Consider the following 15,165-nt stretch of genomic DNA (forward strand, 5'->3'; position numbering starts at 1 on the left):
TTTCTTCCAGCCGGCAGGTGACGCCACTACGGGAATAGCCAAGAATAGCCAGAGCCAGTACAAGCGAGTACTGTAGTTCAATAATGGCAAGTGCCACCGAAAATATTTACGTAAAAATATGTTGCGTTCTTCTCTCTGTGTAATGGCCGCACCTCTGATTTTCACCCCAAATCTCGAAAAAAACTTGAGACCATTACACGAGTATACATGGTAACTATTAATTTTAACACTAACAGGCTGAGCAGCCACTCTTTAACTAACAACATGCACCGCAAATTCATGCCAATTTTCCTGTTTGTCAAACTGAAAACACACCAGAAACCTCCGAAAACAATTTATTTAAAATCCTTGCTACATTCACAATTAGTAGCCAACAGTGGGCAAACAGGGCAAGCTGCCTCAGCCCAGCGCCAACGCTTTCACCAGCTCTCAATGTCCAGGCAAAGACCATAGGCCGGCATACTCACACCGACTCAACTCGCTCCACACTCATTTCACAAGCGTGAGATAAAGCATTACTGAGTGACGAAGGCTGTGAGTGGGCGTAAGTATCAATAAAAGCCAGTGTCGGTTAACGTGAGTATGAACAAAAAGTAAGTGACGGTGAGCTTTAGTGGACCTGAGTACGAGCGCGAGTGACTGCCGGCAAGTGTGAGTGAACATACGTGTGTAATCGAGTGCCTGTGAATGGGATTAGACGTGAGCAATAGGCGAGTGGGTGCCGGTAAATGAGAGTGGAAGCAACTATGACTGCAAGTGAGCGCGGGTGAGTTTGAGTAGAAACGCACTATCACTAGAAACATATGTGGGTACCGACGACAGTGAGTGCACACGTGTGTGAGTGAATACATAGCCTGCAAAAATATCAATGAGTGAGTGTGAGTGAGCACCTGCTTATCCTGTCGACCTATAGTCGAAACGTAAGCTCCAGGCTGAAGCTTTCAGTAAATGTTGATCACTTTCAAGCGTCGATCTTCCCTTTGTCTTCTCCTAGCACACAGCTAGCCGTGCATCCAATTTTTCACTTCACTGACGCTAGCTTACTGAGAGCACAAGTATCTCTACCAGCTCAAACAGGGTCAAAAGTAACACGTGAACGAAGAATAAGTTTGCATACCACCAGTTCCGGGTCATCAGACAGATTGGCATCATCACTTTCGTCACCCGAGTTATCTTCCTTCAAGGCAGCCGCAGCCATCATTTGAATTGATGCCAGGTCAGCGGCTGAAAAATTTGCACACAAAAGGTTAAAATTATAGCTGCCACTCAATTATCTAAATACAAAAGCCCTCACACAAGTGCTGGAATTGTGTTCAAAGATTAAACTCCACTTTATGTAATTCAAACGGGCAAACAAAGAGGGACGCTTTAAGGTATTCCATAAAGATACGTAACATTTTAACCAGCACCCCTCATTTATACACAAAACAAACTGCAGCTCAAGAGAATTCTTGTAGGGGACTCAGTCCTGTGGAAACGAAATAATGTGCACAAGGGTGAGCACTGGATAAGAAGAAGAATAAGGAGCACATTCATAAATCGAGAAGCTTATCATTTTTTCACATCAATTATGTATCACGAGGGCATGCATTATCTGCAAATACCACATCTTCAATCTACTCATTCCTATGTAAGAACCTTCACAGAAAGAATGCCTTATACTACATTCAGCCCTGCATTTAGACTTGCATGCTTTGCAACTATGTCAAACCTCGATATAACAAATACGGATATAACGAAGTAAATATAAAATGTCTCTCGAGGGTTCGTCGAGTTAGCCATGGGGCTTCTTGAGCCCCATGGCTGACAGTCAATGTTTAACCTTCCCGCGAAGACAGGCCAGCTCTGACAGCTGAGCATTCTAAGCACAGGCTCCATAGCTCAGACCACGCCGCGCACCATGGGCAGTAGTTCTCCCAGGAGCCAGCGAGAGGCACTCCACAACACTTATAAGGAATATTGGAACATAATGAAGATATAGTTGTGTCGTCTGTGACTGAGTTGTAACAAGGTTTGATCTCCCACTTGAGATGTGGAGGAATTCTATAAGGTATCCAAAAATGCCAGTTCCTGTCATATTTTACTTGTTTCTTTATCAGTGTGTTCCCGGACTTCTATACAAGATCTATTAGCACCCACATAATGCGACAATACAATAGTACAAGCCAAAACCATTCAAGCACACAAACCTGGCTTTGGCTTGGGTTTCTTCGGCTTGGGTTGGACACGACCAGAAAGCAGTTCTGACAGCTCGGCTTCCAAGTCTCCATCATCTGCATCATCATCACCATCGTCGTCGTTGCCAATGGCATCAAGATCAGGCATGTCAAAGAGCCCCAACTGCAAGAAATAAGTGCATTTAACGTAAATCAAGCCACCAAGGGTCAATCTTGGGAGCTGGACACAAGGCAGGCATCCTCCATTTGTGAACTTGCTTCAAAACGAATATCACAGTAATATCTACACAGACGCACACATAGTGGTAATGTGTTAAGCAAGGGAACAAAGTGAAACCAAAACGTCATTTTAAGTCTTCGAAACACAACAAGTGGAAGGAAAATGTCATTTGAGAAAGACCTACAGCAGTTTCTGCAGGCATTGTCTGCTTTGTGCTGTTTTTCTCAAGTGAAAGAATTCTGGCCACAATGCAACAGCAATGATGTTGCTGCGCTGTTGGGTGCCGGAGCGTGCAGAGCAAGAGAGTCCGTGTGAGAGTCCGCACAGTGCGCACCACTGCTTTAGATTGTTCCGGAACAGATGACACATTGATGGACTCGCACTTCTCTGACATCACACAAGCCATGCCAAAATGTGTGTGCGTGCGCTTACGTGTGTGTTTATAACCGTACTGGCCCCTCTACTTTCAGTTGCAATGGCAAAGTGTGAGTAGTTAGACAACCCTATCATATTCATGGCCCCTTTAATATACCGCAAATACTTTCAACATTTCGTGCTTTTCAAGGGATGCGGTGGAAGCAGAATCAGGGAGAGCAATCAGCTTCATTTAGTAAAGAATTGTATTTCCTCATATGTAGACAGTAATAGCGCTCAGGATGAATAGGCAAAAAAAAGAAAAGTGGGGGGGGGGGGGGGGGGAATGTATCTACATAACTTTCAGCAACTTGATGACTTTGAATGTTGGCTGTTGATGTTGCAGCTGATGTCTTGATATTGACAGACAGCCTTGACAGATCTGATAGTTAGTCGTGTGCCCTGATAGCAGAAGCTGGAGCTGCTATCAGGCTCACTGCTTATCGAGCCTTTAAAACTCCGGGTGGTGGTCTTTTTTTTTTTTTTTCATTTAAAAATTCCCACACAGAGGAATTTACAGGACTTAAGAAAATTTCTGACAGTGAAGCAGCACAGGTAATTAAAGGAAAGCTCATAGAGCGGTAGAAACTGCTGTAGAACAGGTTTCTGAGAGGACAAGCAAAACTAAGTCAACTGATGTGGTACAGACAGCGAGTTACAGCGTGAGGTTAGGAGAATGTAGATAAGAAGTACTTTTTAAAGATCTGTTGTCACATTATACAGTGCAGTTACACAACTTGTTGACAAACAAACAAAAGAATTGTGGCTGCATTGTTCTCTCACTATGAGCAAGATTCCTGCATGTGGACACAAAGGCTAGGGAGACACAATTGCTCGATTTACCAATGGCCACTGCTGGGAAATGTGCATTTGCCGCACAAGCATGTTTGTGTCCGGCAGTCCAACGGTAGCCAGCATCGACACGCACCAGAACCGGTCAGAATCAGTCAGTGGTAATGCTATAACAGCTTGTTCACTATAGCAGCTTGTATAACAACATGGTTCGGAGTTGACGTATGTTGAACGAACAGACAAACAATGCAACAGTCTGCTGTTGCAGTTTGACTTCATGTGGCTTCAGTGGCACATACTCAAGTGGCAATGCAGCAAAACTGCGTCCACGACTTCTAGTGCACAGTGTACGCAGTCAGCCCAGCACTTTGCTTCCTTTTCGATAGAAGGCATGCTACAAAGCCTCCCATGCATGTAAGTGCCCAAGATTTGCACCGTGGCGCGGTTCATACAAGTAGATATACCGCGGGGCCTTGCATTCCCCAGCAGGACCTCCCGTTCTGCGCTACCCGAAACCGGTAAATGCGCCATTCAGGGCACTGTTGACCGGCATTGCCGCAGCGCCGCCTGGGCTGCGCATCACGTCCATAAGATCGCACTTCTCGGCGCGGCATTTTCTCACTTTTTTTTTTTGCTTTTTAAGCCTCACTTACGCGTTCAGCCTCCGAAACCAGTAAAGCAAAACAACTGGAGTATTTTTTTATTATTATTTCATGTTCACGTACGGGACAAACAAACACAGCGTGAGGGAAAACAGACAAAAAGAAAGGAACCATCAACTGCAGCAAAAAGCGCGAGATGTTATAAAATGTAAGCAACGGTCGCGCCCCGTTCCTTCCTTGACTTCGGAAACTTCTTGCACTACTTTTGACTTATTGACCAGTGTGTTGATCAAACCGGTTATGTCGTTTCCTTGACTTTGGACACTTTCTCCGCCGTTATTACGGCGCGTTCTGGTTGGTGTCGCAGTACTGCTATAACGTGCTCGCGACAAGCTCTATATTCACGGCTACTTTGATTACCAGTATAGTGATGAAAGCAGCCTTGCATATTTATTTGTAGGCACAGACGCCTACCACACGTATTGTCGGGCTCACTTTCGACATGAGTCAATGCTTGAAAATCAACTGATGTTATCGTTCCCCGCTGTCAATAAGGCAAGGAAATGAAGGGGAACACGGCGATCCGCAGTGCTAGATTCCAACGGAGCTTGAGCAGACACAGTTCGTTGAGTAGTGAAGTTCTTATCTCAACGAGTAGCGGCATCGTGATTGCCACAGTCGTGTCACGTTTACATACGAACAGGAAAGACCTCCTAGACTGAGCATTCTTGTGTCCAAGCACCGCTGTGCGCGACATGTAATAACGGTCAGGCAGGAGCAATCACGTACTCGGCCTTCGCAACACGACAGAAAGGTGCCTCTCACCTGAGCCAGAGAGCCTTTAGCTCCTCCAGAGCGGCCTTTGCTAGCTCCTGAGCGCCTTGCCATGTCGTTCTCTTACGTCTTACACCATGACAACGACAATAACAGTCCAAACGATAAATGTTTTTCTTCTCCCTCTCAAGGGCTTCAAGAATCGCATAAGCAGCTGGGCGTGAACGGCTGGATTGGATTGTTTTGGATTGATTACTTCGTCTTTGATCACAAACATGGCGACCACGACGTATTTTTCGCTCTGCAGTAGGTGTTTGGGCTTCCGAAATTGCTTCTGTCACATTCAACCAGCAAAAGCGTAGCCTTTAAGATCCGCACTTTTAAACGCTACCCTACGAGGCGTGGGTTTGGACCACTCCGTGGTTTGGACCGTTTTGACATTACCCATAGTGAACTAAACCTTTTTTTTTTTTTTTTCTGCTCTGGTTTTGGTTTACTGAAAGCGGTTCAGTCCTGGTTCAACTCCGGAGTGTAAAAATAACGGTTCAAGCCGGTTCAAGTTCATTTTCATAACCGAAAAATAACTACTCGACAACAGCACAATTTTTATTTTGTACAATAACTCGACGCTGCTGCTAAGCTGCAGTACGAGATCACGCCTGTTTGTTCTTCAGGCCGCACTTTAAAAAAAAAAAAAGAATTATGTAGATCCGATGCTGCAATCTATTAAGTGAAGCGAAGCTTCATTGACGGAGAGACGGGATCTATTGAGGAAACTCAGAGCCCTTCAGCGTGCTACTCTGCTGAGGGACCAACATGACTCGCGTGCAAGACAGCCGCCGAACTTACTTTCCCACTAGAAAATGTTTACCGCGATATTATCACAGCCACTCCATAGAATAAAGAACCAACTTTAGCCACTCTGTAGAAAAGCGCATCACAGTGGCACGCGTTCGTACAGTTCAGAATTGCCATCTCATACGTACAACGTTGGTACGTAGGGCTGCAGATAAGAGCGCACTCGGCTCGAGCCTACCTCTGTTTACTATTGCGTGGTACCGCTATTTCTCTTGCTTCTCTATGTACAGTAAGGAAGCAGAGACTACAAAAATTGCAATTTTTGAAAAGACAAGGTTTGGTTAACATGAACCACACATCTTAAAAGGCGCCATCACCGAGTTTTAATTAAACTGGATGCTAAAATCTATCAACCCATGCGAATTTTCCCACACTACTAAGAACGCCATTGCTAGATCAAACTGCGATTTCCGCCAAGATTTTCGGCATTGCGGCAAAGAAAAGCACACCGTAGCTCTGGGCAAGTCTTGTAATTTTACTATTTCTGCGTCCAAAGGAAATGTATAGGCTTTTCAGGATAGCACATCGCACGGATTCATCCCCCCTTTGAAAATGAAGGACTTTCAATCAGTTTCACTGCATACCTTTATTTTCAAACGATGTACAATGGGCAGTTTTCCTGGTACTTCTTGCTCTTCTGATGACACATTTATACCTATAAATTGTTACCATACCAACCTTTGCCCTGGAAAAATATGTCAATGTACAGCCTTGTAACCCTTGTGCAAGAACCACTCCCCAACAAAGTTTTTAACTGGTCACATGACATCCCAGTTACCAGTTTTATATATATATAGTCCCGTGCCCAAGTAAAAACTTCAAGTTGGTACAGCAACAGCAGGGCACTCCGACACTTGACAGCACATTTTTATACGGTTTCCAGGGCTTGGGCCTTCTCTTTTCTTCTTTGTAGGGTTTTACGTGCGAAAACCGGTTCTGATTACGAGGCACGGCGTAGTGGAGGTCTCCGGATTGGTTTTGACCACCTGGGGTTCTTGAACGTGCACTACACCTCAAGCACACGGGCGTTTTTGCATTTCGCCTCCATCGAAATGCGGCCGCCGCGGCCGGGATTTGATCCCGCGACCTCGTGCTCAGCAGCGCAACGCCTTAGCAAACTGAGCACCGGGGCCTTAATTTATTGCGAAAAAGAAAACTCAGAAATGTCATGCGAGAACTCGCTTAAAGTATCACACACTTTGCCCCATACTTCAACAAATATTTTAAATATTCTAATTTTCCATAGCTGGAGCCAATGCAGCATTGTCTGAAGTGGCATTGCGAAGGTGACAAAGTTAAGCTTGTGATCTTGACCACTTAAGAGCAGTGTTGGAAGCATCACACTTGTTCGTACTCACCTACCTACTTTTTGCCATCTTTTTCACAAAGATAAGCTGACTTGCCAAGATTGCTCCTTGTTGAGCTAGTTGGTTCATATCTATTGAAAATATTAATGACCGCAAAATGATGACAGAGGTAGGAACAAGTAGATAATACAAATGCTAATACCCACCTTCGTCTTAATTTCGGGCTATTATAAACCTTTCAAAACTGACTTGCACATGATTACAGAACCAAGTCAGCAATAGTTCTGTTTCAAAACTTGCCTCATACTGGACACCTTATATATTTTCCCTCTTCGTCCTGTACTATCCCAAGGCTATACTATTTTTGCCAGCGATTTTGTGACTAGTGCTTAAATACCACCAAACTATGCCTTAAGATCTGGCAGGAGAAATCCGATTTTGTTCAGCATCTAACGAACAAATTTTGATGTAGTTTGTTGCATTTCACATTTGTTTCCTCTAGACGATTCAACAGATACTGTCTACAGAACAGTAATCCGTTTTTGGTGCAGAGTAGGTTCTAAACTTCGTGCTTCAATTGTCAACATATCCGAAGAGGAAACGCAAATGGCCCCCTAGCGAAAGCTCTTAGGCCGAAATGGGTAGCTAAAAATAACTGATAATTCAAGCATTAATTTAAGGATGCAAGCGGCTTACAATCAAGTAACACAAACCTGAGAATATTTCAATTGCTCAACTACAACTTTTTACTTCTAATTCCTTGCAACACATTTGTGCATTACTTTGCAATTACTAACTTCAATTTGAAAAAAATGTCTACAGCACTTGGCTAACCCGAGCCATTCCCTCAAACCTGCAGGTCCTCGGAGATTTTGGCTGTCAGTCATATGGCAAATGGTAATGCAGTGCCATGGTGAACTACCACACACGCGAGTTCTGCTCGAGTCATGCTAGAAGGCCAAAGGTATAGTTGGCCACAATAGTTTTACAGGACTGCGGATTTGCAAACAAGCTAAATTTCCACAAAGCCAAGCACATAGCATTGAAATCAAAGTTTCAATCTTCAGTAGCAGTCTTTGTGACTCACACAGACCTATTACACAAGTGTCGTGCCTTTAAGTCCAACTTGCAACGAAATTTCGAAAGTTTTTAACATAGAAGCAGGAGCACCACGAAAAGCTCGCAATTTCTCGATATAGAATGAAAGAGAAAAAAAATATGCCACCACTACAGCTTGCCTGAAGTGACGGAATACCTCGAGCGTGCGGCTCCATGACATGACCCGAGATAACGCATATCCTGCAGCAGCCCGTAGAGGGCCGATATAAATGTCGGGGTGCTAGGACTTGTCATAGCAACAACCGCCAGGCGCAAGTGTTGTCTACTTAGATGCTGTTTACTAACATGAAAACTATGCAATTACCAGCCCTGTGGCTTTACAAAGATTGCTTTAGTGGTACATACTACTCGATTGTAACAGATTTAGCCAAAGTGAAATTTCATCGCGGTTGGCCTTTAACACGGCACAAATTCGACTTTGCCATGAAATTTGTATTGACCTGTAAACATTTGTGGCTTCCTGTACAGTGCGGTCCATTGTTGGAGGGAACACAGGAGTTCATGTGCGAATTCTCTCCCTCTAGCAAATGTACAATCGCCCAATTTTGCAGCAGACGGCTTGCTGGGGATGGTGACACTGTCAATTGTCTACACATCTACTATGCAGTGCAGAGAGATAGCTTTAGCCAGAACATGCGCTGGGTACAGACAGCGAAGTCAAAGCCGCACACCCGAACGTCCCCCTTAACAGTGGACCTCACTGTCCAGACACAGGAAGATAGGCCATGTCTTGCCTTAAGATGTCAAATGCTGTCAATCAGAGGAAGGTAGAAGCTTTCAAGACACCAGTTCTGCCCAGATCTTCCACTGCACTTGCGGAGATAAGACGACCCAATTTAGGTTATACCTTTTCCCATACTAGCTGTACACTAATTGATGATATGCAAAAGTCCGTAAGCCGGCTTTCCCACACACCTACCTTGCCCTATCCGATATGGCCACGCTCCAGCTAGTAGCGCTGTTAAAACTAAGACACGTTTTCAAAGCTTGCACAACAGGGGAATGGACGGTGACAGGAATTATGTCACCATCCCGCATGTTTACACATTTTAATTACAATTCTAGCCCATGTCCGTCATCGTGGTTATGTCAAAGGAGGTGTGTGGTGAAGTGCACTTGCAGCTTCTTTTAAAGGAGTACTGACAAATATATTTTTGAAATCGTATAAACTCTACCACACACTTCTCGAACATAAAAGGTTCACACTTGGCACACACAAAAATTAGGAAACAATCCAAGATATTGTAATCTAATACTAAGGCTGTCTCCAAGCACCAGGCCAACAGCGATCTACATTATCGCGAAGTGACAGAAAATTTGCCGACCACGCAGCGATAAGGCTGCACATGATGGTGTTGGCTGCGCTCACCGAGTGGTAGCCGCAACCACCACAGGACCAGATACATCCACTGTAATGCAACAAGACACATACACCTCCAGGGCATTGAACGAACAAGTAACTGGGGCACAGAAACAAGTATTATGGTGAATAATGTTGGCCACTCTCGTCATCCAACTTATGTGTCTTTGCTTTAACGCAATGCACTCTGTACTTCCAGGTCACAAACGACATGCGCATTATCAGCATGGCATAGCATTTTTGACGAGAAATTTAGAGAGCACAGAATTTTCCAGAAAAGAAGCACAAGCACGACAGACGGCTATTATTGTTCAGGGACAAGACACAAAGTGCAGTATTTTTTTGTAAAGTTTGAAGCGTTTGGACTCCACTGGGGGTCTGCGGATTGAATATGTGCAACTGGGTTTTTTTAACACACCTATATCTATTTTAAATACATTTTGCATTTCTCCTCCATCGCAATGCGGTCGCCGCAGCAGAGATCGAATCCGAGACCTCTAGCTCAGCAACGGCCAACATTTGCAGAAGCTCTGCCCCTGTTCTTCATTGCCATGTAAAGTTGTCCACAAGCAGATAAAATGAGGGCTAACTCTTGCTTTAAATTTTATGAAGGAACCTTCCATGTTGATGTGTCAAGCACGATGTCAGATTCATTTTCTTCTGCTTGCATCATTTCAGCAGAGGAGAAATCCCAGAAAAGTGCTACGCTGAGTCACTGTAATGGTTAGAATGCAATGAAGCTTTTGAGTGAAACAATTAACTAGACCCAAGCAGATGCTGTCAAAATTCATGTCATCATAAGCAAACTGGTGGGAAAACTTCACGAGGCAACGCCACCCGCCTGTTGCTTTTGTAGTTTCTGGTTTACAAAGTGTCACCTAATCGCAAAAGTGCCCGCGTTGAGAACTGCAAAAGCATAACTAATACAGTTTCACTTTAGTGTCTGAATAACCTGCTGCAAATGGGCAATCTAATGCACTAAAAGGTTTGACACAGCAGCGATAAATAATTCTGTTGTGCATATTTTTAAAGTTTTGGGACGATTCAGATTAGCATCCAGTAACCTAAAAGCATCCCCATTACAGCACACTACCTGCCTTACAAACATGCTGAAAGGCATAAGCCCTAGAGGAAAGTACCAACACTGTTGAATGGCACAACACATTTATTTCACAAATGCTCAACTTGTCATTCGTTCAATATTTACAGTTCTCAGCCACATATATCCCATAGGTGTCCAGCTCAAAACATATTTACAATCTTTTCACATACACTAATAACATTTACCAAGACAGTGCACTTTCATTTACTGCTAACAGTGAACAATTGAACAAAAGCCTCGCTAGTACAGCAACCAGCTACAATCCTGAACAAAAAAAAAAAAAGAAAGATGCGAAGAGGCATCATCACATTATGCAGAAACATCACCGAGATTTACCAGACCTACTACATACCGTCCTCACTTGAGCGCAGTGATCCCCAGGTCAGCACCAAGACAGCAGTGGAAGCTATAAAGCAAAAAGCTTCTCCAATAACTGGTTCTCCAGACCCAGCGCGACAGTGTTTGCATTGCCCTGTCTACACCCTCAACAGCTAACAAAAGTTTTAAGTTCACAATCACGCTGCTGAGGTTAAGAGTGCTGGCTAGCCAATACAGCTGCTACACGTGACAATGCAAAGGCTAACAACACGAAGTGACTACAGCTTTGCTAACTGTTGTGTCTGTACAGTTGGGGGTGGTTAATGGATACCAACCATCGCAGATGGTGTGGGAGAGTGCGCGACCACGATCCTCAAGCAGCCACCGTCACTGTGCCAATAGTTGGTACAGCTTCCAGTCTCCCCGGTGCTTGTCTCCCGCCCCGAGACGGTCACCTGAAACGAGAGAATCCGTGAAAAGCAAAAAAAAGCGTCTGTTCGGAACCCAAACTGGAAGCGGCACACACACACACGAGTTCTCACTCGATGTCCTGCTATAGTTAACGCTTGTAAATTGGGACACGCTGTACCGACCATCGTCTTGCGTGCAGAAGTTCACACCCATCGAGCCGCCGATTCCCAGATGTCTCAAATCGGTTCAACCAACGCTTCTTGGCGAATTCACTGTCCCTCCCGAAGATCCTTGGACTTGCCGGCGCACCGATGGCAGAACTCCAACGACACGGCTCCGTTGGCGACGTGGATGCACACACCTCCCGCTTTCTTATCAACAGGCGGCCTCCTCTTGCCGCTAGTACCGATGTAGTCGTGATCTCCCTCGACCCTCTCGCGCTTCAGGGAGTAGCCATTCTTCAAGTTCGTCGCCAAACTAGGCCTAGCCGACCGAATGCTGCGCACAAGAGACGATATCTCGTCAACGTTGCACAGCACGCTCCTCAGGTACTGCACCTCTTCGCTCAGCTCTTCGATCTCTCGGTTCATGTCCTGCGAGCGCCGCTTGAGCGTCGCGTTTTCCGTCGAAAGGTGGCGGACGCTTCGCTCGAGCTTGTTCACGTAAAGCTTTTTCTTAATCCTATTCTCCCGAGCGGCAATGGCATTCTTGCTCATACAACTTCCGCGGGTCTTGAAGGCGTCTAAGCTTTCCTCCTCCTCTTCCAAGACCTCGCCCGGCGAAACCGGGTCTTCATCGTCATCTATGTGAACTTCGTCAGAGCTGGAAACCGACTCGCCTTTGGCGCGAGTGCGAGACTTACCAGCGAGCACGGCGTAGTTAGGCCTAGATTGGCGACGGGACATCGAACGGTTCGACGACGTCCTGCGTGTCGGCACCGGTTCAGGTGACTCGGACAACGCGCCTCGTGCTTCTTCGGCGGACGCCGTCAGTTCGCTTACTGCAAGGTCGGAGAAGATGCTGTCCCCTTCCGCTCCACCATCAGAGTAGTGGCCCAGCATGATATCTCGAAGAATGGGTCCGGCGTCCATGTCGTCCAACTCGGCCTGGAGAGCTGGGGGAAAAAGAAACGCGTCCACAGCGGACATTATTGTGGCTTCGAGCTCTTACTCTACTTGCTAACTTGTCTTTCTAAACGCAGCGTACCCGATTTGGTTAGCTGTCAATGGTAATTTCGGCTGATAGATGACTACACGCGAGACGAACGTCGCATAAACGTACGATCTCGCAACAAAAAGAAGTCACCCAGAGTTGCTACCCGATGTGCCGAAGGGACTGCAATGGTGCCCTCTGCGACAGTTCCATCAAAATTCCTAAATGAAAATAAATGTATCAATGACGCTACGTTGGCAATACGGTTTGACTAAAGCAGAAAAATAGGTTAATAAACGGTTTGCGTGGATTTAATTTTTATTAAGCACTGCAACAAAGTTTCGGGTGTGCATTATGGCCTCCAAGATCTGTAAGTGTAGCCATCTGTGGTCGTACAATCTCAAAGTCTATGCTTTTGTCGTACTGCAAGTTAACCAATGAGGTCACCATCTTGCCGCATAATAATAACAAAACCTTAAAGTACATAAACAAAATAGAGTATACTTTAGAAGAAGACAACGTTTTCTACATTCTTGTACTTCTTTTATTTTGTTGCCTCGCCTTAACTGTGACAATAAAAGCGCATAATATTCCGACGCTGATTGCTCTAGGCGCGCAAGTTTAAATGCGGGAGAAGCTTGGTTCACTGATGAGTCTAAAAAATTTCGGCAGAACCAATTTCACGATTAATGTAAATGTTAATGCGATTAGCATTGAAGCCCTGTAACGACGCACTCAACTGCCACAACCCAAAGGCGTCATAATGATGCATGTATGCAGCCTTTCGAGCTCCTGCTGCTGCTTGTGGCAGTGGCCAGTTTGGCCAATGTACACTTAGTGCAGCTGAGCAGAATCTCGTAGTATTAATAATAAATGTTTTTTTTCTCTCTCTCTCGTAGGTTAATTCTGGGCCGCCGCAATTGAATGTTATGATGGGTAATGCTAATGACATTGACGTAGACAGTAATATTTTTCTACTTCGAGCACCCACTGCAGCTTGCGGGAAAGTGAATTGCAATGCTACCGAAGTATAAGTAGCAGTTAACAAGCCTAACAATCAGCCAACAATGTGTTGTCATTGACGAGATGTGCAGTTCGACCGCACCTGTTGCACAGAGGCTTTATAATAGTGGAAGAGTAGCTGCAGGCTTAATGAGTAGGTGGATGCATCCATACAGGCTACACCGTCGATCTTACTTTTCATCACCCTGAGAGTGCAATGTAATTGCTTTGTCCTCGCGTTCATTTCCGGCCCGACGAGGATGAAACAGTTGTTGTTGCTGTAATGGTCGTTGTTGTTGTTGCCCAGAGAACAACGTTAGTTGTAAAAATTGTTCCAAGGCCTTCTGTACATTGCTCCTCAAAAAAGCCCGGAATATATTGTAGCAGCTTTCTCTCCGTGACAATATATGACTGAATAAATGACTAACCGATCTGACTGACTGGCTGGCTGAATAACCTGAATTGGCTGAACTGTCTGACCTGGGGTGAACAGACAGACTGACCGACCTGACTTGTTCATTTACCGATCTGAACTGACTGAATGACGTTAACTGATTGGCTTTAACTGACCTGAATTGACTGAGCTACCTGACCTGAACTGACTGGTTGAGCGACTAGCCCTAACTGAACTACATGGTCTGACTGACCTGAACTGGAGTGAGTGAGTGAGTGAGTGAGTGAGTGAGTGAGTGAGTGAGTGAGTGAGTGAGTGAGTGAGTGAGTGAGTGAGTGAGTGAGTGAGTGAGTGAGTGAGTGAGTGAGTGAGTGAGTGAGTGAGTGAGTGAGTGAGTGAGTGATGAGCTCGTTGTGCTCTTCATCTTCCCGCGCGTGTTTGTTCCGCTGTCTACGGCCCCACAAGCGCCCACCCTGACGTCTTCAATATTGTGTCATTTCTTGCGTTTCTCTTTTTTTCCGCAATCCCGACGGAGTCCGTAGCGCGCAAACTCGCATCTGCCCACGGGGAGCAACCAAAAACGCAGTAGTCGGCGCGACTGCGCCTGTCTGGCTCATTCCTCCCCGCGTAACGCTCCGGCTAATCCTACGTACCCTAAACGCCAACAAGCCCCGCCACTGCCTCGCAAAACACGCGCGCACCCCCCACGCCACAAAGCTTTCGCGTGCAACCCGGGCCGTGTGCCACAGTGCCCCGCGCGCACGGCTCGCTCACAAATTAGAGTGACCGCGGCGCTTCCTGTGGAAGTACAAAAGTATACAACAAACACAGCACGCGCGCCGTCTGGTGTGCTTGGTGCGGTGTCGACCGGCGCACGCAATCGGGTCGCATACTGGGTGTCTTTTTCGCAAGAAGTTTGGTGGGCGAGCGTAAACGGCGGCAGTAGATCGCGCGGTCGCAGATGCGGTCTTCACACGAGAACAGCGAGGAGCAACCGCCGAGATCCGATTCTACTCGCCCCCGCGCGGTTGCCGCCGCCGCCGCCGCTTCCCACACGCAAGAACTGCGCCGTGAGAGGCGCAACATGTGGTGACCCGCGGCCGCCATTTTGCCTCCTCCTCTCGGACTCCGGGATGTTGTAAACCACAGCGCGAACTGTAGAC

At 45.9% G+C, this 15,165-nt stretch overlaps 2 protein-coding genes across 5 annotated transcripts in view; both read right to left on the reverse strand.

Moving 5' to 3' along the window:
• LOC119466097 (coiled-coil and C2 domain-containing protein 1-like) overlaps positions 1-5,230 on the reverse strand; it is a 36,745-nt gene extending 31,515 nt beyond the window's left edge. Inside the window, 3 exon segments of the mRNA XM_037726588.2 lie at positions 1,118-1,224; positions 2,190-2,340; positions 5,031-5,230. Of these exon segments, the coding sequence (XP_037582516.2) occupies positions 1,118-1,224; positions 2,190-2,340; positions 5,031-5,093 (321 nt within the window). The 5' untranslated portion in view covers positions 5,094-5,230.
• Positions 5,231-9,723: 4,493 nt separating this feature from the next.
• Positions 9,724-12,791, reverse strand: LOC119466096 (uncharacterized). 4 transcript variants are annotated; one of them, XR_007463808.1, is made up of 4 exons: positions 12,661-12,791; positions 11,379-12,568; positions 11,078-11,131; positions 9,725-10,338 (listed from the first exon to the last, which is right to left on the reverse strand). XR_007463808.1 is itself a non-coding variant. In XM_049656988.1 (2 exons), the coding sequence occupies exon 2, from the start codon at positions 12,543-12,545 to the stop codon at positions 11,724-11,726; it is 822 nt and encodes a 273-aa protein (XP_049512945.1). In that variant the 5' UTR covers positions 12,546-12,568; positions 12,661-12,791; the 3' UTR covers positions 10,771-11,723. The 4 variants fall into 4 exon arrangements, 1 of the variants encoding a protein (XP_049512945.1); XR_007463807.1 differs by having other exon boundaries at positions 9,724-10,338; positions 11,078-12,568; XR_007463806.1 differs by lacking the exon at positions 9,725-10,338 and having other exon boundaries at positions 10,771-11,131.
• Positions 12,792-15,165: the final 2,374 nt, after the last annotated feature.

Source organism: Dermacentor silvarum, chromosome 10 (genome assembly GCF_013339745.2).
Source record: "Dermacentor silvarum isolate Dsil-2018 chromosome 10, BIME_Dsil_1.4, whole genome shotgun sequence".
Taxonomy (NCBI): domain Eukaryota; kingdom Metazoa; phylum Arthropoda; class Arachnida; order Ixodida; family Ixodidae; genus Dermacentor; species Dermacentor silvarum.